The following is a 23,011-nucleotide window of genomic DNA, read 5'->3' as shown; positions in this document are numbered from 1 at the left end:
AATGAGGGAGACAATATGCAAACAAACATGAACAGAGAAGCTATATACAATATAAATTAGAGGTACTCAATATAGGGAAGCCACTGGCATTAAATTAAATCTATAAAGGCTTTCTGTAAAAGGTAAGATTTTAACTTGGACTTGGAGGAAGTCAGAGAAGCCACAAGGTGGAGATGAAGAGGCAGAGAGTATCAGCCATGGCAAACAGTCAGTGAAAATGCCCAGAGCTGGGAGATGGAATATAGAAAAATAATAGAAAAGTAGTTGGGAGATAGAAAATAGAAAATAAATTCAGTACGGTCAAAATGCCCAAAAAACATTGAAGCCTTACTAGAATATTACTTATTAATAAGTCAAATTCACCCAAAACCAAGTAAGAAAGGTCATAGTTTTGGCACCGGAAAGAACCTTAGAAGCAATGGAATCCAACCCTTTCATTTTAGAAATGAGGAAAGTGGGGCAAGTTGCCTAGGTTCACACAGATAGTCAGTGTCTGAGATGAGATTTGAACTCGGGTCTTCCTGACTGCAAGTCCCAATGACTTATCTGTTATGTCATGGTTATTTAGTGAAACATTCAACGGCTCTAATAATTGAAAGTCTTTACAAATAAAGTGATCCGTTGGCATAAATCCTAAGAGTACCTTTCCAGTGAAGCTTCAGCATATTTATGTAAGATGTGACATGACTAGTTTGATTTCTGCCTTGGTGTTGTATAGCAATTGTCACCAAACTAAATTTCTATTAAATCCTCTATGATTCATTTGTTTACATGTGTGCTTAAATATGTGTAAACAAATGGAGAGACAGAATGTAAATTTATAAACCTTAAATATATAAATACATGATGCTATTTAAACTCACCTTGATATTAGAGCCTATTAACAAGGAAGAAGAAAAAAATACTACTCTGAGAAAACCGTAACATTGAAATTTGTTTTGCAGATAAACCGGCTGCTGTACCAAAAGCTAAGAAAACAGCAGTAGATGGAAAACTCTTCTTTGTTTCAGAACCCCAGAGTATCAGAGTCATAGAAAGTAAGTCTTGGATCAAAGCTTTGCATCTTTCTATCCACACATGCTTGTTCTCATGTAGAGAATACTTTATAGTTTTATTTTAAGATTAACTGGCAGATTTCAGGAAACCCAACACTGACCCATTTCTATTCTTGTTTGTCAGAAACCACTGCAACATTCATTGCCAAAGTTGGAGGTGATCCAATCCCAAATGTTAAATGGACAAAGGGAAAATGGAGACAACTGAACCAAGGAGGCCGAGTCTTTATTCAGCAGAAAGGCGACGAAGCAAAACTGGAAATTAGGGATACTACAAAAACTGATTCTGGATTGTATAGATGTGTAGCATTCAATAAACATGGTGAAATTGAAAGTAATGTTAACCTACAGGTGGATGAAAGGAAGAAACAAGAGAAAATTGAAGGAGATCTTAGGGCGATGCTGAAAAGGTAAGAGTAAGCATGTTTAGTTGGTAAAAAAATGTTAATGTCTATTCCATACATGTTCATTAAAGAGATTTATGATCCTTACCCTTCAGGATTTGAGAGATAAAACAAGACAATAGCTAACACATTTCTTTGTATATTAAATCAGTAATAGATAAATATAAATTTATATGCATATAAAAGCAAAGCAAAATGCTGATGGGAGCTATAGCAACTATGAGGAAATAATGGTTCATTAGGATCAAATTGATTAAAGTTTTAAAGAATAACAACAGGCAGTGGCTGACTATTTATACTAAAGTGATACATCTTTAGCTGCCTCCCAAACTACTGCTCTTATGCTTCGTTGTGTGGCTTGGAGATGGTCCTGGGTTCTCCAACAAACTATAACATTGTCAATATAGCATAGTCTCTCACAGGTCATATGGAGCTTTGAAGACCCTTTGTCCAGCAACAGACTGTATGGTTATTGCTGAGGACCACCTATCTTAGGAAGGCTTATCATGAGATCAGCTAATTATCCATGATTGTGATTTTTTTTTTAACTAAGGCATAAAAGAGTTGAAATCTGCATTATTGGAGAGATTTTCATTTGATGAAATCAAGTGAAGGACTAAATTATCTTTTAGCTACATCTGTAGAAATTAGTCTGTATTTGTTTTTAAGACTCAGTGCTTTTTTTCCCTCTAAGATATTAATCATCTTCTGTATTATTAGCTATTTTAAAAAATGTATTTCATAGAATACTGAAAAAATCCTATCATAATTTTTCAGTCTCAACTATCCTAATTATTCTACATCTTTAAAGATTTTGTTTTCCAATATTCTTGAGAAATTCTCATTTGTATTTTTAGGGATGTTTTCTTCTTGGCACACAAAATTTCCTATATATTTATCTAAATTGTGACAGGTTTAAATCTCATTCAACTTGGAGTAATTTCTATAAAATTCTTTTGTCTTCCATATATACTTACATATGTACACATATTTCCATATACTCAATTATGTCTGCACATAAGTATGCCTGTGGAAATGTACATACACACAGTCATGTTATTATTCAGTCGTTTCAGTAGTGTCTGACTGTTCATGACCCCATTTGGGGTTTTCTTGGCAAAGATATTGGAATGGTTTGCCATTTCCTTCTCCAGCTCATTTTACACATGAGGCAAACAGGGTTAAGTGACTCACTAAGTGTCATAAAGCTAATAAGTGTCTGAAGCCAGATTTGAACTCCAGAAGATAAATCTTCCTGACTCCAGGCCTAGCTCTCTATCTACTGTGCAACCTAGCTGCCCACACATAGTCATTCAAGTCTAAATTTCAGGGAAGCTTCCATTTTCTTTTCCTGCATTTAAGTAATATGGTTTATCATCTAATTAAATTATATAATTAATTATTTAATTATATTGTATATAATATAATTAGTACAAATATAAATTAATATAATCATATTACATAATTTTATGTATAATTATAATATATTATATATGAATATAAATAATATAATAATATGATATATTAGTTATATAATTCATTTTATAATTTAAAATGTCAAATTTTATCCTAAATTTTGCCAGATTGAAGATTTTTATCTTTTTGGATAAAAATTTATTTTGGCATCACTGTTTTCAAATCCTACTCACTCTTATTTTAAACATATTAGTGGAATTTTCACTAGAATAAAATCACTTTCCAAATGTTAATGATGTAGAGTTCTTTATTATATCGTTAATTATTAAAGAAAAAGATGAGTCAACAAATGGAAGCTAGCTATTTTACCTTTAATGTCAACTTCTTTTTATCATTTAGGACTCCAATCCCAACAAAAGGGGAAGAGGAGACTATTGATATCATGGAACTTCTCAAAAATGTTGATCCTAAAGAATATGAAAAATATGCTCGTATGTATGGAATTACAGATTTCCGAGGCCTACTCCAAGCCTTTGAATTGTTAAAGCAAAGCCAAGAAGAAGAAACACACAGATTGGTAAGTTTCCTTATGTTGAAAAAAAAATCACATAGATAAATCCTAATTGAAATATGAATATTATGTAGTCTAAACAAATCAGAGTCTTGCTGTACACAGCATATTCCTCTACCAAATATATATATATGTATATATATGTGTGTGTATATATACATATATTCACACACACACGCGCGCGCACACACACACACACACACACACACATATTCCTTCACCAAAAGCTACTCTGATGCCTTACTGCAGCATAGAGAGAAGGTCCTGGACTCTCAACAGCTATGCTAGCAAAGAACAAAGTCTGGTAGGTCTCACCAAGCTGGCAAAGGTTTGAGTTGAGTGTAACAGTGGACCCAGGCTAGCTAAATCTGGAAAGAGATATTATCAGAAGTGTGCTTGGGGATGATTTTTGGGGGGAGTGGAGGTGCACACTAGCACGTAAAATTCACATACTAAGCTAAGGCATAGGGAAAACAGGAGTTGCAATTTACATTTTTGGAGGGCATATCTGTACAATGAGAGAAATGATTATTAATCACCAATGATTTGGGGAGATCCAGAGTTCCTCCTTTTTCTATAGTCCTCGTTTCAAAGTTTAGTCTCTTGAAGGACATTATTGATAATGAGATTGGTTTAACTTTCTTAACAGTCTTGTTCAGACCCCTCCTAGGTGGGAAGCCATTGTGCTCTACTCAGGTTTGAGTGGGGATAATTTCTTTGAATAGATTGCCCAAGTCTAGGGGTAACTTAAAAGGAAATAACATAATCAAAGTTCCTTAGAATAGGTCCTACCCCTCATTGTAATATTCATTCTCTCATTAATTGTTAACCAATCAGAGTTGACTGCCACCCTTAGGAACACTCCTCATCTGAGGGCAAATAAGCCATGGGCCCACTGCCATGATGGTCTTTGGCATTTGAGAGCACCACTGACCTCTTTATATTAAAATGCTAGCATTATTAATAAAATGACATCACCCAAAAATTTTGTCTCTGAAATTTTTTAAACATTTCAACCTATGATCACAGATCCTTTGAAGAATCAAATCATTAAGCGGGTTATACAAAAGGTATGAATAAAGTAGTAACGAGTTTTCCAGTTCCTCCTATAATCAAATGAGTTAGCATATGTAAAACACTTTGCAAACCCTAAAGTACTATATAAATACTAGCTGTTATTATTAATATTATTATTATTACGAATCCATCAACAAGCATTTGTCAGGTGCCTTCTATGTGCCAAGCACAGGGGTCTCCAAAGATAGACAAAAATAGTCATGAGCCTATTTGGTACAGAGGAAAAAGCAATGCATTAGGCATTAGAAAACCTTGGTTCTAGAATTGTCTCCTTCGTTAACTAGTTATATAGGGTATATGTAGCTTTAAAGAAAAAAAAAGAAGCTTAAACTGCACTAAGTCTTTTGGGACACTGTGTGTAAGCCTGGCTATATCATTTAATCTAATTAGACTTTAGTCACATCTATAAAATGAAAGAGTTGCACTAGCTCTCAATCAACAAGTATTTATTAAGCACTTGGTGTGTGCTAGGCACTATGCTAAGTAATGAGGATGTAGTTCAGTTGTTTTCAGTAGTGACTAACTCTTCATGACCCCATTTGCAGTTTTCTCACCAAAGATACTGGAGTGGTTTGCCATTTCCTTCTCCAGCTCATTTTACAGAAGACAAAACCAAGGCAAACAGGGTTAAGCAACCTGCCCAAGGTCACACAGCTAGTCAGAGGTCAAATTTGAACTCAGGGCTTCCCGACTCTAGGCCCAACACTCTATCCACTGCACCACCTAGCTCCCCCTCATCTATAAAATAGGGCAAGTAATATCTGTAGCACTTACTTCACCAAGCTGTAGGGAGGATGGAGTGAGATAATATATATAAAGGATTATATAAATGTTAATTATTATTGTAATGAAAATCACAGGACCTTACTAAAATGCATGAAGTATAGAAACTGAAGAAAATAAAGTCATCATCTAATTACTTTGATGTTTCTTTAGGAAATTGAAGAAGTAGAGAAGTCTGAAAAAGATGAAAAGGAATTTGAAGAATTAGTAGCGTTTATCCAGCAAAGGCTGTCACAGACAGAGGTAATACATAAATAAGTTATTGCAAAATAGGGATGTATGCTGGGGACTTTAAAGTGAGATTAATAGTCCATTGAAATCTTTTTTACCCTCAGCCTGTCACCCTCATCAAAGATATTGAAAATCAGACTGTTATAAAAGACAATGATGCTGTCTTTGAAATTGACATTAAAATAAATTATCCAGAGATCAAACTCTCCTGGTACAAAGGCACCGAAAAATTGGACCCCAGTCCTAAGTATGAAATAAGCATTGATGGTGACCGACATACTCTTAGAGTGAAAGACTGTCAACTGAAAGATCAGGCCAATTATAGGTTGGTTTGTGGTCCACACATCGCTAGTGCGAAGCTGACTGTAATTGGTAAGTAGATGCAGTTTAAAAAAACAAAAACATACAAAGTCAAGTTTTCCTTGAATGTGACATCTTGATGTGACATCTATTAAAACTCTTTTATCATGCTAACAGAACCCGCATGGGAGAGGCACCTTCAAGATGTTACTGTAAAAGAAGGTCAGACCTGCACAATGAGCTGTCAGTTCTCTGTGCCAAATGTTAAATCTGAATGGTTCAGAAATGGAAAGATTCTCAAACCCCAACCCAGATATAAAACTGAGGTGGAACACAAAGTCCATAAACTGTCCATTGCTGATGTTAAAGCAGAAGACCAGGGCCAGTATACCTGCAAATATGAAGGTCTTGAAACATCTGCAGAGCTAAAAATTGAAGGTTGGTATATGAAACTATATTTTGAAGAACAATTATGTAGACTGATGGCTAAAAGTAGAAGTGTCCAATATTGGACACTTCCACCTATGTGGAAAATTGCAAAGTTAATCTTGATTATCTAAGAACATGGATTTCCATAAGTAATTGCCTTTCCAGGGTTTGATACATTTTCTTAAATTTCACATGGCTGATTCAAGGAAGAATAAAACCAGGGTTTGCTTGTAAATGTTTAACAACTGGTTCTATAGGGAAAAAAATAAGTTCATGACACACTTTTAGGTTTAATCTGCATTAACAATTTTTCCATTGTTTTCTTAAGTCTAGACAATTAACAAAACAATAAATCAAGCCCTGATTTGTAGGGATTGCAGTTTCTAAAGTATAAATGCTCAAACTGAAAATATAACCAATCAGCTTTCAGTTCCAGCATGGCCCTGAATATAACCAAAATATTTTGAAATTAAGGATTTGAACATTGGAAGGATCTTCAATAAACATCTAGTCCAACCCAAATATAAAGTAATCTTCACTTTTCCTTCTTCCTCTTTTATATTTTAATGAGCAACAATGAAGCAGATTTCAGTTCAATCTACATTGATTTTTTTCTAACCCTTAGAGCTGACCCCAAATGGAAAGGATTGCCTCAAGGAGTCTTTTTACCTAACAATGATAAAGAGCTTAAATGTTTACAAAGTACATTACAAACATTATCTCATTTAAGGGTGTGAGCTCCCTCTCACTGGAGACATTTAAGTCAAAGTTGGATAACCAGCTCTCAGGGATGATTCGGTGGGATCCTTGTACTGTGCAGTACACTGAATTAAATAATGTCATAGGTTCCTTTTTGATCCAAAATCCTACTTTCATTAATTCAAAATATACGATTCAAAGTATATGAGAAATTTAGATTTCAAGTTCTTAGTTGTAAGGCACGGCACTACCTATCATCTGTAATTGAAATTGTTTAGTCATGTCCCAATTTTGTGACCCTGTTTTAGGTGTTTGCCGTTTCTTTCTCCAGCTCATTTTGCAGAAGAGAAAACTGAGTTAAGTGACTTGCCCAAAGTCACACAACTAGTATCTGAAGTCAGATTAGAGATTAGGGCTTCCTAATTCCAGGCCCAGTGTTTTATTCACTGCGCCACCTAGCTTTGGATATGTTACCAAAAAAAGCCTACATTTACCAATTAGTGAAGACTTTCTGCCTTGTATGTTTAAGATCTCATCTGCCAAACACAATATTGATAGAACAACTTTTTCTAGCCCAGTGTCCTAAGAAACAGCCTTGCCATATGTACCAGCCAGCTTCCTCCCTGTGGGTTCTCACTTACAGCTGCCTATACTCTAAAATTTTCAAGACTTAACAATGAATACGAAATGAATGTCATCTGGTCTTCCTCTAATCATTTTAAATGATCTGAGAGGGAATTTTGTGCATTCCACAAAATGTTATTTTAGGACAATTTCTGAGTCCTATATGGGGAAAAATGACAGATCTTCAAATATGCAAATGAAAGCATAACTCAGATTATATAAGTTTCTACATATTCCTCTTTCATGGATTCTTTACTTTAATATAGTTTTAAGATTTCTCACATCTTTCAAGTACCAGAAATCTCTATGTTATCACCTTATCTTAGCCTAAGGCTGTGCTACGAGTCTCTTAATGTTTTCTAACATTGATACTGTGGAAATGATCCGAAGTAGTCTAATGCTACTTTTGTCAGGTGGAAATGGAAAAACGGGGGAGAGAGTACTTTGTATTTTATCTTTTGTTTTAACCAATCTCTTGTTAAAATAATGGGGAAATGTATCCTTATGCTGGGGGGAAAAGGTTCAACAGAATGTAATCATTATTAATCTTTGTTTTTAAAACAGCTGAGCCCATTCAGTTCACAAGACGCATACAGAATATTGTGGTCAGTGAACATCAATCTGCCACCTTTGAATGTGAAGTGTCCTTCGATGACGCCATAGTCACCTGGTACAAAGGGCCCACAGAGCTTATCGAGAGTCAGAAATACAACTTTAGGAACGATGGCCGTTGTCATTATATGACCATCCACAATGTCACTCCGGATGATGAAGGTGATTTGACAGTTTCCCAGTGCAAATAATGATTACAGATTGTCACAACAGCAGAAAACAAGTAACAAGATGATTCTTTTCCTTAGGTGTCTATTCAGTAATTGCTCGCCTGGAGCCAAGAGGTGAAGCTAGAAGCACAGCAGAGCTTTACTTAACAACCAAAGGTCAGGAAATAGTCTAGACATCTAATCCAAATTGCAGTATTTGAAACAATATCATGTCCTGTAGAACCACACAATTCTAAATGTGATCTCTATCTTTCTTGTAGAAATTAAACTGGAATTGAAGCCACCTGGTAAGTTGAAAGAAAAAAAACTGTCAAAACTTGAATGTTATCATGTCATTTTTAAAAATTTACATAAATCTAATCCCAGTGCCTAAATAATTTTACTTCCAAGTTCTTAAGTGTTGCAAACATACATTTTTACAATGCTTCTGAGAATTTTCATATTATAAAAATACAAACATATAAGCACTTGTGAGTTTGAAAACCAAAATGCAGTAGTATCTTCCCATGATATCTAAGATTATCCTAGATTCTATGTTTCACAATAATAACAGATTAGTATTTCAGCAGGAAATAAAATGGTGCATATGTTTGCAGATAGTAGTCATATCTTAAAATGTCTGTTTCAAATGTCCTACTATTTGAAAACCACTGATGATCAGATAAATCTTGATTATAGCATTGCAGTATCTGTTTTATAATGCTTCACAATTTTCTTTCTCAGATATCCCTGATTCTAGAGTTCCCATTCCAACCATGCCTATCAGAGCAGTCCCACCAGAAGGTAAGATGATTTAGTCATTGTCATATTTGTAGGTTGCCTAGGTAGGCCTTGAAGGAAGCTAGGGATTCTAAGAGGGAAAGATAAGGTAGGAAACTGAAAGAATTTTATTGATAATGGCTTATATTTTCTTTAGAAATCCCTGCAGTTGTAGGTCTTCCTCTTCCTATTTCTCTACCACCACCAGAAGAAAAGAAGCCACCAGGAAAACGTGTTGAAGGTAATATAAGTTTTTAACCTAAAAGTCACAGAATATAAATGAACCAGACAGCTCTAACTGTCAAAGAGTTCATATGCCTTTACAAAATGTAATGTATTTTTCTCAGTACCAAGATGCAAGATTATCAGCAGGATAAAACATCTTTATAAGGAATGTAAACTAGGCCCATTCACATAAATCCTTTCTCTCTAGAAAAGGAGGCAGGGAAGCATTTAGAGAACCAATGTTCTGGTCGCCTGACATCACTGCAGTCTCCTTAAAAAGATCCTGACAAATATACACTTATCATGGATTTTGAGAGTAGTCTGGAAAAAGTGGGAAACCTAGGAATATGGTCCCAGGTGCCCCTGTCCGTGTATAGCAATAACATTTTGTATAACCCACAAACTAATTAACCTGGAAATTACATTTTAATCAAAATCCTCAAAGAGGCTCAAATAGAGCCAACAACTTTGATGGCCGTGCCAGACATACTAACATATACATACACATATGTTTGTCCTTCTCCAGCTCATTCTACAGATGAGGAAACTGAGGCAAGCAGGGTTAAATGACTTGCCCAGAGTCATATAGCTAGTAAATATCTGAGGCCAGATTTGAACTTAGGAAGATGAGTCTTCCTGACTCTGGGCCCAGCACTATATATACTGTGCCATCTACCTGTCCTAGATGTATGCAATATGTGTGTATATATGCACATGTATATATATATTATACCTATATAATGTACATATATGTTTTTCTTATCTCTTTAATTCTTAGGGTTGCTATTTCTTGCACATGTGTGTGTATATACACATATTACATACATCTATGTGCATGTATGTATAAACACATAAAAACTTTTGTTATATACATATATATATATATAATACAAAAACAAAACACATATATGTATGTGCATAGGTATATGACCAGAAATGGGGTTTGCTGGATCAAAGCATATGAACATTAAGACTCTTCTTACTTAATCCCCAATTGGAAAAAGGAAAATTATCGATGATAATCCACCCGTTATAATCCAATTAAAAATTAAATATAATAAAATATACTTGATCCAAATAGGTATGCTATGGTGTGGACTATCGGAAAGAACAGTGGATTTGGAATCAGGATACTTGGGTTGAGCTCTAGCTCTGCTGCTTTCAAGAAGTGTTACTTCAGGCAAAATACTTGACCTGTCTGAGCCAAAATTTTTCTTTTGTAAAATGAAAGGTTCTGCCAGACGATCTCTAAATGCCCTATTTGCTCTTGAGCCTATGAGAATTCAGTAAGAATTGTCAGGGTACATAAGACCTTGCACCCCCTAGTGGCCATGTATTTGACTCAACATTTGACTCATGCATTTATTCTGCAACTACTATGTACAAGTCACTGGTAATATTTATCACTTAAATCAATTTCCCAAGACCTTTGTTTTGATAAATAATATGTCGACTTTTTTTTTTCAGTGACCAAAAAGGCTGTCAAGAAAGATGCCAAAAAAGTTGTTCCAAAGCCTAAGGAAGAGGCACCACCACCACCCAAAGGTATGATGATAATCCAACATTCAACTTTTTGGGGGGTGGGGGTGAGGCAATCAAGGTTAAGTGACTTGTCCAAGTTCACACAGCTAGTAAATATCAAGTATCTAATGCCAGATTTGAACTCAGGTTCTCCTGACTCCAGCTGCCCCTCAACATTCAACTTTTACAAATTGTTTTGTCTCATACACTTCAAGTCTAAAATGGGTCATAAGGAAGGAAGAAGAACACCTAAGATAATTATTGGTTGGAAATTATCACTATCTTATCACTATATTATGTGAATAGTGATTTTCCTCCTCTTTTATTCTGCCTTCTTCCTTCTTCCTCTTTCTTCTGTCTTCTTTCTCCTTCCAGCTCACTTCCTTCTAACTCTTTTATTTTCCCTACCCTTTCTTTACTCTGATTCTTTTCTTCTACCCTGCCTATAGCTAACATCTGTAAAAGGCATCCAGAGACAATCTAAAGCTTGCTTAGCCTCATCAACCTTGAAGGCAAAAGAAGTAATAACCAGGTCCTTATTACAGGATAATCAATTCCATTGGGGGCATCTTGTTTTTGAGATATCTATTGGACATCCAGTTGGAGATGATAAATAGGCAATTGATAATTTCAAGACTGGAGCTCAGAAGAAATAGAAAGTTTCAATAAAAAAAATTTGGGAGCAATCTGTATAGAGATAATAATTGAAGCCATGGGAACTGATGAAAAAATCAATGGGTATAGAGAAAAAAGAAGGGAGGTCCCAGACAAGAACATTCAAAGAAAACCACGGTTACAGGATAGGACATGGATGTTGATCCCGTAAAGGGATTTGAGAAGAAATAGCAAGATAGGTGGGAAAAAAACCAAGAGAGAAACCAGGGAGGAGAGAATATCCAGGAGGAAATGGAAGAGATCAAGAGGAATGAGAATTTTGAAAAGGCCATAAAATTTAGAAATTTGAGGATCATTTATAAATTTGGAGAGAGCAATTTTGGTTGGTGAAGAAACTGGAAACAAGATTATAGAGGACTGTGTAATGAATGAGAGGAGACAAGTGTAGGTAATGATGCAGATAGCTTTTTTAAGAGTTTAGAAGGAAAAAGAAGAGATATAGGATGGTAAGGAGAGAAGAGGGCCAAGTGAAAATTCTTTAAGAATGAGAGAGATCTAGACATGCTTGTTGTTTGCCCTTCGTTCTTCAGGAGGACCATGACATCAGGAAGGTGATGCCATGACTTACAAGTAAATTGGATTTTAGGGAGGGCTATGCAAAGTCACCAGCCTCACTTCTCCTCCAGAGCCTTCTGAGTCCAGTGGCAAGATCCGAAGGACTGGAGATAGCCCCCAACGGTATGATTATAGGCAGGAAGAATGAAGCCTTCAAAGCTGGAAGAGATTTAAAGTTGAAAGAGAGTTAGGACTATTTGCCTGAAGAAATTGGAGGGAATCTCAGCCCAAGTAGAGGAGCTAAGTGTGAAGAAAAGGGCCACCCTGTCTTCTAAGACTGAAGCAAAGGAGAAGAGAATAGGGGATGATGTCAAAGGGTTCTGAGATATAGAATGGGAGAGAGGAGAGAATAGTGCCCCCCCCCCTTTTTAGTGCTGTTTAAGGCAAGGCAAGAGTGTCTGCAGAGATGAAGTGGAGAGGAGGTAGAGTTAATGGTCTGAGAAAAAAAACAGAAGGTTTGGAAGTGGGAAGAGCTTATAGAGAGAGAGAGTCAATTAGGGAAGAGCAAAAGAATTGCCTTGAGGCAAAATGAACAATGAGAGTGTGTTGAAACTACTGGTGGGGACTTATTACACTAGGGTAGCAAGAGAAACAATGTCGAGTAATCCCAAATCTTTCACACTGAATTCACACCCAATTGGGTTTCCAAAGGGAAAAGAAAAACAGGAAGACCAAGCATTATTCACCCAGACTTTTCTCTTGGTACATTGGTCTTTTATGAAATTCTGGACAGTTTGGAGGGGAGAAGAGGATGATCAAATAGCATGAAAAATGCACAAAAAGAAGCAAATCTCTGAATAATTTTGAACTGATTATATTGCCATTCTTGGAATTTGAATGTTTTTTTCAGTAATGTAAACTATCCTTATAACTAATGCTGTTGTTTTGTTTATTTTAAATTTGAGTTATTCAGGCTTTTACTAGAGACAAATTTCATTGAATCTCTTCTCTTCTTCATTGTGATATGGCTCTTCTCATAGCTGTGGTATAGTTCTTGGTTATTACAGGATTCTAAACAAATCCCTAAATAATGAAAATGTATTCCTGATATACATATATATACGTATGTACATACATATGCACTATGTATGTACACACACATATGTGTATGTATGTATGTATGTATGTATAATTGAATAGAAAATGTATGCTTAATTAGTGGAAATTTTACTTGTATAGTGAAGGAAGACTATAATACTAAACATGTGTACTTTTTTTTACGTTCCAACAGCAGTTAGGAAGCCCTCACCCCCAACTCTACTAATCCCAGCAGAAGGTAAATAAAAATGTATATACTGTTAAACCATAGATTTATTGTTTGCTTTTTGCATACTTAAAATGTTTTCCTTATCTCTTTTTAAGTGTTAAGGTAGCTATTATGCTGTCAGTTTCTTATGAAATATGTACATAAAAGTATATGAAAAATGAGCATTTGGCAACCTTCAACAAGTCATTCACTGCCATTTACTGTGCTAGGTGTCAGGGACACAAACACAGAACAGTGACTTATTTAGTTCAGGATCCAAAAGTAATTATAGAAGGCCAAGTGAAAGGAAGATAGCAAGCCTAACAAGTACTAGGCAGTGGGCCCCATGATAAAATTAATTTGTTTTGCTTATTTTCTTCTCGAAAATGGCAGAGGTGGTGGGGTGTAGTTGAAAATGTTGTTGTTCAGTTGTTTCTCAGTTGTGTCTAACTCTCCATAATCCCATGTGGGGTTTTCCTGGCAAAGATACAGGAATGGTTTGCCATTTACCTTCTCTAGCTCATTTTACAGATGGAGAAACTAAGGCAAACAAGGTTAAGTGTCTTGCCCAGGGTCACACAGCTAGTAAGTGTCTGAGGACTGATTTGAACTCATAAAGAAGAACCTTCCTGGCTCCAGGCCAGGCACTCTATCCACTGAGCCTCTTGTCTGCTATTTCCTAGCTATAATACTTGATATTTCCATACCAAGGCTATGAGTAAAAATAGATGATTAGAATAGAATCAGATTCCTTCCAGTTCTGAATCTATGCTCTTATATAAGGGTATTTTTGATAAGGATGGCTCATATGAATTTTCTGACTCACAGCTATATTCTGGAGGCTTAAAGATTTAGGAGAAAATGTTCTAATTTCTTTGGATACATCGTTAAGAAATGAGAACATTATGGTACAGTGGAAATAGCACTCACTAACTCTTGAATCAGGGGACCTAGGTACAAAACCCTCCTCTGATGCTTACTCCCTGTGTAACTCGATTGCCTTAAGAAATATTTTACATTTGATCTAAAACAGGTGATTTCTTCCAAATTCATTCTGGAATGTATAAATCAAAATTGTTGGGAGTTTGAGTTGAAATAGAAGCCTCACTTAGTTCAATCAAAAAGAGTAATATTAACAATGAAGTTTAATTTAATCCCCAAAATATCTAGTGGACTATGAACTTGGCTGTTATTGGGTGGTTGTTCTCTGTGGAGCTATTAGTAATGCCTATACCAACATCAGCAATCTTTTGTTTAAGCTCCAGAAATGATTGATATCACTTCAAAGGCTGAGGAAGTGAAAATATCCACCATCACCAGAAAGAAAGAGGTCCACAAAGAAAAAGAGGTTGTGCATGAGAGAAAGGAAGCAATCTATGAGGAAAAGAAAGTTTACATCGAATCTTTTGAAGAACATTACGATGAGTTAGATGTGGAACCTTATGAAGAACCTTCTGGGGAACCTTATGTAGAACTTTATGAAGAACCAGAAGACTGGTATGAAGAGACCAAGGAAGTTCATAAAGTTAAAAAGGAAAAATATGAAGAATGGGAAGAAGATTTGGAAGAAGAGCAGGAATACTATGAAAGGGAAGAGGGCTATGATGAAGGGGAAGAAGACTGGGAAGAAAGAAAAATTTATGAACAAAAAGAAGTATATGAAGGTATATGAGCTTCCCTCCTGTATTTTCCTCACTTTTGTTTTAGCTCACTGTCAATAATATTGATGTGGATTGAATAGGTATCAATTTAATTAGTTCTCTTTTGCTTCTTTTAAACAATTGGACAAAAAGTGGATTTTTTAAACTATCAGAGAGCACTTTTAAAATCAATTAGGCAAACACTTGTGAAATGCCTACAATTGGTAAAACTCTTGCTAAATAGTGTAGGAGATGCAATGGAAAATAAGGCTGTGTCCTTGCTCTCCATGAACTTATAGTAAAGAAGGGAGGTAAGAAAGACACAAAGAAACATAATACTTGATAGATTTAGGAGTATAATAAAAGATGAATATAAAGTGCTATGGGAGCTAAAAGAAAGGATAATGGTAATAACAATAATAATAAGACAGTTTATTAAGTGTTTTACAAATATTATTTCATTTTATCCTCACAATGATACTGGGAGATAGGTCTTTTATTATCTCTATTGTACAGATGAGGAAACTGAGGTACAGAATTACTTGCCCAGGATCACATAGCTAGTAAGGGCCTGAGAAATAATTTGAACTCAAGTCTTTTTGAGTCCAAGTTCAGTATGCTAGCTACCACTTGGCTGCTGCCTAGCAGAGATTACACCCCATTGGAAAAATGAAGAAAGGTCCCATGAAAGTTACAATATTTGAACTGGATCTTAAAGGATGGGTAGGAATTATAAAGACAGATCTTAGTGGGAGGGTGGTTGCAGGGAGAGCAGATGTTTAACTTTTGAAGGTAAAAGTTCCACAGAATATAATTTTAGCCTCAAAATACTGATTTTCTTTAAAACGTGTACGGGGGCATTGAATCTTTTAACCCCAATGCTGGCTGACAGATATTTCAATGCTTTTGATCATATGTCAAGTCAGATTTCATTTTTACAAGTTGACCTGTACATGTGATTTGATCCCACCCAAAAGTAACAGATGACTTATTGAAGAGGAACCACTACCAAACCCCACAAAAAAGGAATTATGTAAATGAATTATAAAATAAATTTTTCATATAAAATCATTTTAAAATTGTTTATTAAATGATAATATGCATGGTATTTAGTTGTTAGTACAACCTATTTGAAATTATATATTAAGCATTATTCTTCTTCTTGGTTCTTATTTTTCAATCAAGAACCACTAGAAAAGAAAATTCCAGCAAAAGTACCAGAAAAGAAAGAAGTGGCACTTCCAAAAGGTATGGAATTTAATTGTTTTAAAAAGAACTCCATCTAGTCAGTCTTTATCATAGCTTGTTTGTTTCTTTATTGGAAAGGTACATGTACATCACTAGTGTGATCAAATAGACGCAACTTCTTCACTAAGTTTTAATATTTGGGCAAATACATTCTTACTTTGTTCAATCTTATTTGGGAAAAACGTTTAAAAAATCCATTATCATAAGTAAAAACATTTAGAATAAAACAAAATTTAAATTCTTTTTAAGTACCAAACATTGGCATTTAACTATTGAAGTACCAAATTGCTCATGCTTAATATGTAGGTGATATTTTAAGAGAGTCTAAAAGTTCTGCAATTTTTAAAAAAAATTAAATTGTTTTTAAAATACCTTCAGTTGTTAAGAAGCCCGTAGTTGAAAAAATTGAAAAGACTTCTCGGAGAATGGAAGAGGAGAAAGTCAAAGTTACCAAAGGTATCACCACTTTACAAATATTTTTATTATCACAAGTATACAAAATATACTTTACTTCTACTGATACTTAGATCTTCTTGAAATATTAATCAAAGTTAAGATTTTTTAAATGTAAAAGATATATTCATCTTCATACAAATGTAACCATACATATTTTTAAAGTACCAGAAGTTTCAAAGAAGATTGTTCCACAAAAACCTTCCCGGGTGCCAGTACAAGAAGAAGTTATTGAAGTAAAAGGTATAAATCTTTTTCTTTCAGCTGCAAGTTTCAAACATTACATATCTAATGCTATGTAATACATAATAGGATTGGAACTCTATTGTCTATAAAGATGTACATATATTTTTATATATGTACATTTTAAAATGCATGTACCCATAATTTAAGTAATGGCAACATTTTCTATTTTGTTTAGTCTTCTAACTTTAATATGTAACATATTCCAAGGCAAATCATTTTTTCCTTATATCCTGGTTTATTTACATAAAGATAACTTAATAAAATTGAAATAGCCTCAAATTTTGTGTGAAGAAGTTGTATCTATATGGTCCCCATCTAATTAACATTTGCTAAAAACTGCGTGGTCACTAATTTGGTTGCTTAAACTGCTTAATTGTATGTACCTCACCACTCATAAAGATGATTTGAATATCTGTCCATATTATCAAGCAGTGATATGTCCATATTGTTTCTTAAGGATATTAAGACTAACTTATTTAATTCCATGTTAAAATACTTAGAACTGGTGTACAGTCTATATGTTTGGTATGATGTCATGTCATGGCCAAAATAATTCTGATGTGGTATGTACTGTCTTTAAAGTACCAGCAGTGCACACAAAGAAGGTTATTTCAGAAGAAAAGAGGTTCTTTGCTTCTCATACAGAGGAAGAAGTTTCAGTTACAGGTATAAGTCACATTTGAAATTTGGGATAAAAAGAAAACCATCTAGATGGTCTTTTTTTTCTTTTCTTCTTAACTTGTATTCTATTAATTTATATGTATATATTTTGTGTACATTTTGTCCTGTTTTCATCCCAAATTTGTCTTTGGCCTGATTTTGATATACTTTAAAATTTCAATCTTCATATCCAAAAGATGCTTCAGAATTAAAATTTATATCTTTTTAAAGTCCCTGAGGTACGCAAGAAAACTGTCATAGAAGAGAAAGTTCATGTTGCTGTTTCGAAAAAAGCTGAACCCCCACCTAAAGGTATCATTGATTTGGTGCAAAATTCATATCTTTCTAAAATGTCTGAATGTGTTAATGTTATGTTATAGTTACCTAGTCAAAAGTTTTTGAGCATTCAGTTTGAGTTTTTAAAAATGTTGCTAAGGGCTAGGAGGGAAAAAGAAATAAAAGATATAGTTCCTGCCTTAAGTACTTTTCAATCTGGTCAGGTATTACTAAAATACAGATGTTCTTAATTATCTTATATAGTTTAATCATTGATGCTAAATAATGAAGGCTATAAAAATAAAATGACTAAAAATTATCTTTCAAGTGATTGAAGTTTACGAGGAACCTTCTCCTGAAGAAGAGGTTCCTGTACCTGTTCCCAAGAAAGTGGAAGCTCCTCCAGCTAAAGGTGAATCCCAATAATCAGATGCTTGAACAATAATTCTTCTGCCCACTACTCCTATCTTTTTAGACATATATACTTCCCATTGACCTTAGCTAGTCATAAAAGTTATTACTTAGCATCTGTTTTAATCATACTTATCAAAGTTGAGCAATATGCATTAAATTCACTAATTTCCCTTAATGCCTATCTATGGATGCTTCTCTCAAATTACACTATCTCTTTAAAGTCCCCGAGGCACGTAAGAAACCTGTCCCAGAAGAAAAAGTGCCAGTTCCTGTTCCTAAAAAAGTGGAGCCCCCTCCAGCCAAAGGTAGCCTTCTAGTTATAAAGACAAAATAAGATGATTGTTTTGTCTTTTATCTCCACTTGTGTGTGTCTATTTGAGTGTGACAATCAAATTATTTTCTGCCACCCATTTGTGATTTGTGTAACACCGTAAGTCCTGATCTAAGTATACCATTATTACTACAAAGAACTTCTTCATGTAAGACTGTAATGTATGGCACAAGTCTTGGTAATACTTTAGATGTCTACATCTATTCTGGTTAATCTTTGTCTGTTTAATGTAATTAACAGAATACTTGTATGGAATAATCCATGTATGTTGTTATAGAAATCCATAGTTCTTTATCATGAATGGAGCATATTAAATAACCAAATGTCTGCTCCCCCAAATCTTAAAAACTCATTTAAAAGCCTGTGCTTTAAAGTACACTTAGACTGCCCAGAAAACAGATTCTTATCATTTTCACAATGGTATCTTTAAAGTGCCTGAGGTTCCCAAGAAACCTGTCCCAGAAGAGAAAAAGCCCACTCCTGTACCCAAGAAAGAAGTGGTCCCTCCACCTAAAGGTATAGCAAAGAAAGCTTAAGTTGGAGTGACTAAAACTCACTTCATTCTGTTTGGTCTTCTTAAGTCCTGTGTGGTGTCTCTCTTTTTTTCTTCTTTATTTCATACCCCTTATGTTCAGCTTATTGTCATTTTTCCCTGTCGTCCATACATCTTCCTGAAAAAGTCTTACATCTTATTGACACATATTGTTTATCATCCTTAAAATTCCTGAAGTACATCTCAAGTTTCTTATTTAAAAGGGGAAAAACAAAAGTTTCTCTTATGTTTAACATAGTCTCTTGCTCAGAGAAGAAATATTTTGAGAAAGATATTATCATATGATTGGAAACACTGGCTGCTACACAGAATATACTTCTGGGGAAATGTCTACTAAAGTTCATATACACTGATGCTCAAATTTATTACATAGTACAATTTCACTCACAGGTGTTCTGAGAAGGGTTCACAGTGATATATGTGTCCTCTAACAACTGAAATTTAGCAAAGTTTTACTTTAGATGAATGATGGACAAGTTTCAGCTGGCAACCATTAGTAATATTGCTAAATATTGCTTCATAAAGATAATGATGCTAATGTTTACTCATTTAAATATAAAGAATATTTCAGAAGTAAAAAAAATAGGATTTGGCATATGACTTGATGTTAGGGGTTTGGAGTGAGAGCCAGGAAACAGATAAGAAATGACAAATTTGAGTGACTTGGGAGGATAGTAATGCATTCATAGACATGGAGAAATTGTGAGTATAGGCAGATTTGGGAGAAAAGCGTATGAGTTCTCTTTTTTGGACATGTTGAATTTAAGATGTCAGGAAGATATAGGGAGTAGAGCTCAGGGAAGAGGTTAGGATTGGAGAGATGAATCAGGAGAGGGGGTCATTCAGATAAAGGTAAAAATTAGTATCGTCATAGTGGATAAGATTGTCAAAAGAGAAGGATGAAAGAAAGTGGTACCCAGAGTCAGGCGACAAAAAGATGAAGAAGAATTCATGAAGGAGCCCAAGAAAGGGTATTGAAAGAGGTTAAGAGATGTAGGAGAGCCAGAACAGCTCAGTTTCCATGAAAACCAAGGGAAAAGAGAGCAACAATAAAGAAGGAACCATCTTTGTTAATGATAGAGAAAGATAAGGGAGAAGGAGAACAAAGAAGAGGCAGTTAAGTAACCTTAACGAAAGTAATTTCAGTAGAGCATTTGGGGAAGTAAATCTTCAGGGAACTGAAGAAGGAGTAGGTGGGAAGGCTGAAACTAGTGATGAGTGTAGTTAACTCTTTCTAGAAGGTTAGCAGGGAAGGGTAATTAAGAAATAAGATGATACTCTGAGAACCAAGGGGTAGGTTCTTTTAGGGTGGGGTAAACCTGAGAATCCTTGTAGTGAGAGAAGCATGAGGCATTTAGGAGGGGGAATTTAAGAAGCTGTGAGGAAAAGAGGACCACAGAGATCAATGGAGCAATAGAGCCCTGAAGGAGACAAGAGGATAAAGAATCACACAAGCGCGTAGCCTTGAAAGGAGGAAGACCAGTTCTTAGCCAGAAGGCAAGAAGAAGATGGCAAAAGGCATAGAAAGGTGTTAGGATGTGGAGGAAAGTAGATAAAGCTCATGTTGATGGCTTTAGCCTTCTAACGCTATAATTGTTTTTGTCGTCAGAGGCCGTTTCTTTACATCTGAAAGTTAAAAAAAAACCTTCAGAAAGTGTTCTTTGTGATAAACATGAAACACATTGGCTACGTATTAAACATATATATGCATACATATATACATACATATATACATAATAGGAATATAGGTTTAGAACTGAAGGGGGCCTTAGAAGTCAATGACTCCAACTGTGTCATTTTATAAAGAAACTGAGGCATAGAGAAATTCAATGACTTGCCCAAGGTCACACAATTATTAAATATCTCAGACAAGATGCAAACTGAGGTCTTCCTGACTCCAAGTTCATCACTATCCATTACACCACACTGCCTCTCTTATCAATTCCTAACCTCTGATTACTTCCATTTTGAATTGCCTAAACATCTTTAAAACTTTGTGTATGAACCAGTCATTCATTGTTTGGCTTTCTTCATTATTTTTGTCAGAGCATGAAAAATAGAATCTGGCATTAATGACCTCTATCAAGACTGTTTGTTCCTATATCAGTCAATCGATCAACAGTCATTTATAAAATTCCTACTGTGTGCCAGGCACTGGGGATACAAATGCAAAATTGAGCCAGTGCCTCCACTTAAGGAGCCTACTTTATATTAGTTATTAGTGAAAACTGGGTCTTAGTTTAACTAAGTACTATTTTTGTCAAATCCTTTCGCAGTACCAGAACCACCTAAAAGACGCATTCCTGAAGAAGAAATTCCTGCTCCTGTGGTTAAAAGAGAGGAAGCCCCTCCAGCTAAAGGTACATTGACCCATTTTGTGGAGTCCTTTGGCATTTCTTTTGTATTTCTTGGTTTTTTTCTGTCACAAATGAGTTATACTCCTCTATCTTTCTCCCTACTTTTGTTACAAAATGAATGCATATTTGCTACATTGCAAAATGCCATATGTGCAAAAATTCTGAAAAAACAAATATCTTCTTAAGTTCCCGAGGTGCATAAGAGAGTGGTCACAGAGGAAAAAATAACCATCATTACTCAAAGAGAAGAGTCTCCACCTGCACCAGGTACTCTTTTTTAAAACTTTCCTTTGTTAGAGTCACCTAAAAATCTTCATCACTGTCAATAAATTTAATGAATTTGTGTCATCCTTTGCCATTCTGAGAATTTTTAAATTAAATACTATCTTTTAAGAACCTGAAGTACCAAGGAAAAAGAAGGTTCCTGAAGAAAGGAAACCTGTTCCTCCAAAAAGAGAGGAAGCACCACCAGCCAAAGGTACATGATCTTTGTCTTCAACTTTTCAGAAAACCTGCTCTCTTGCTACATAGGACTGCATGGGGGGGGTGGAGCTTGTTGGTACTGTAGCATAAATACACATCAGGGGTTGATTCTGCGTTTTTTGTTGTCCATTGTTGATCTGAGCTTTAAATCCTAAAACTTGTGTAATATCTTTAAAGTACCCCCGGTCCTTAAGAAGGCAGTCACCGAAGAGAAGGTCCAAGTGATTGTCCCTGTTCCTAAGAAAGAAAAGGCAGTTCCTCCACCCAAAGGTATGATTGATGCTTAGGATTTGGACAAAACCTTTTAGAGTCTAAGGCCTCAAAATTTTTCTCTTCTGACACTAATCTTTTACTGTCCATATGTCTGTTATGAATGTGGGACAAGCAGATGTGTGTATATCTATCCATGTGGTATACTATGTAATTTATTTGTTTTCACATTTTGTGATATTATCGTCCCTGAGCAAATCTTACAAAAATATTACAAAAGCTTTAAGTTGTACAGTTCTAAGTTCTTAAACTTCAAGTTTAATGTCTGTCTGTGTGTATGTGTGTTTTTAAGTAGCTGAGGTCTCTAAGAAAACTGTTACAGAAGAGAAAAGATTTTTTGCAGAAGAAAAAGTATCAGTGGCAGTTCCTCACAGAGTGGAAATCGCCCACCACGAAGGTACATAGACAACAGTGTTAATGGGGCCAGGGGAGGGAAGAGGGAGAATGGTTCTGTGTTTGCGTTGTCCAAAATAGCCTCTCTTTTCTTCTTTCATGATTTTTTTTACATTTGATTAAGTAGTCTGATTTTTATTGATGTCTTGTGGTTTTTACACCAAAATGATTTCCCAGTAAAGGCATCCCCACAAGAACATCTACTCCATAACAAAGAAAAATAACAAAAAAAATCCACAAAACCATTACCATGCTTGTAAATGTTTAACTGGCTCTCTGAAAGAAAAAAAATAGTATCCCCAACACAACACACTTTTTGCTTTAATCTGCATACA

General features: G+C 35.1%; 1 protein-coding gene across 1 annotated transcript in view; it reads left to right on the top strand.

Annotated features, from left to right (window-relative positions):
* TTN (titin) overlaps positions 1-23,011 on the top strand; it is a 327,155-nt gene that overhangs the window by 124,676 nt on the left and 179,468 nt on the right. The window contains exons 100-125 of the mRNA XM_036744026.1: positions 945-1,037; positions 1,180-1,465; positions 3,275-3,452; positions 5,460-5,549; positions 5,642-5,909; positions 6,015-6,275; positions 8,154-8,363; positions 8,450-8,527; positions 8,632-8,658; positions 9,095-9,154; positions 9,288-9,371; positions 10,823-10,900; positions 13,341-13,382; positions 14,612-15,016; positions 16,178-16,240; positions 16,619-16,696; positions 16,859-16,936; positions 17,522-17,605; positions 17,831-17,911; positions 18,511-18,594; positions 19,053-19,136; positions 21,450-21,533; positions 21,717-21,797; positions 21,925-22,008; positions 22,191-22,283; positions 22,579-22,680. Coding sequence (XP_036599921.1) covers positions 945-1,037; positions 1,180-1,465; positions 3,275-3,452; positions 5,460-5,549; positions 5,642-5,909; positions 6,015-6,275; positions 8,154-8,363; positions 8,450-8,527; positions 8,632-8,658; positions 9,095-9,154; positions 9,288-9,371; positions 10,823-10,900; positions 13,341-13,382; positions 14,612-15,016; positions 16,178-16,240; positions 16,619-16,696; positions 16,859-16,936; positions 17,522-17,605; positions 17,831-17,911; positions 18,511-18,594; positions 19,053-19,136; positions 21,450-21,533; positions 21,717-21,797; positions 21,925-22,008; positions 22,191-22,283; positions 22,579-22,680 — 3,156 coding nt within the window. The remainder of the gene's footprint in view (positions 1-944; positions 1,038-1,179; positions 1,466-3,274; positions 3,453-5,459; positions 5,550-5,641; positions 5,910-6,014; positions 6,276-8,153; positions 8,364-8,449; positions 8,528-8,631; positions 8,659-9,094; positions 9,155-9,287; positions 9,372-10,822; positions 10,901-13,340; positions 13,383-14,611; positions 15,017-16,177; positions 16,241-16,618; positions 16,697-16,858; positions 16,937-17,521; positions 17,606-17,830; positions 17,912-18,510; positions 18,595-19,052; positions 19,137-21,449; positions 21,534-21,716; positions 21,798-21,924; positions 22,009-22,190; positions 22,284-22,578; positions 22,681-23,011) is intronic.

The sequence above is a fragment of the Trichosurus vulpecula genome, chromosome 2 (assembly GCF_011100635.1).
Source record: "Trichosurus vulpecula isolate mTriVul1 chromosome 2, mTriVul1.pri, whole genome shotgun sequence".
Classification (NCBI taxonomy): Eukaryota; Metazoa; Chordata; class Mammalia; order Diprotodontia; family Phalangeridae; genus Trichosurus; species Trichosurus vulpecula.
Note: the sequence above shows the minus strand (reverse complement) of the source record. Positions and strands in the feature narration are given on the sequence as shown.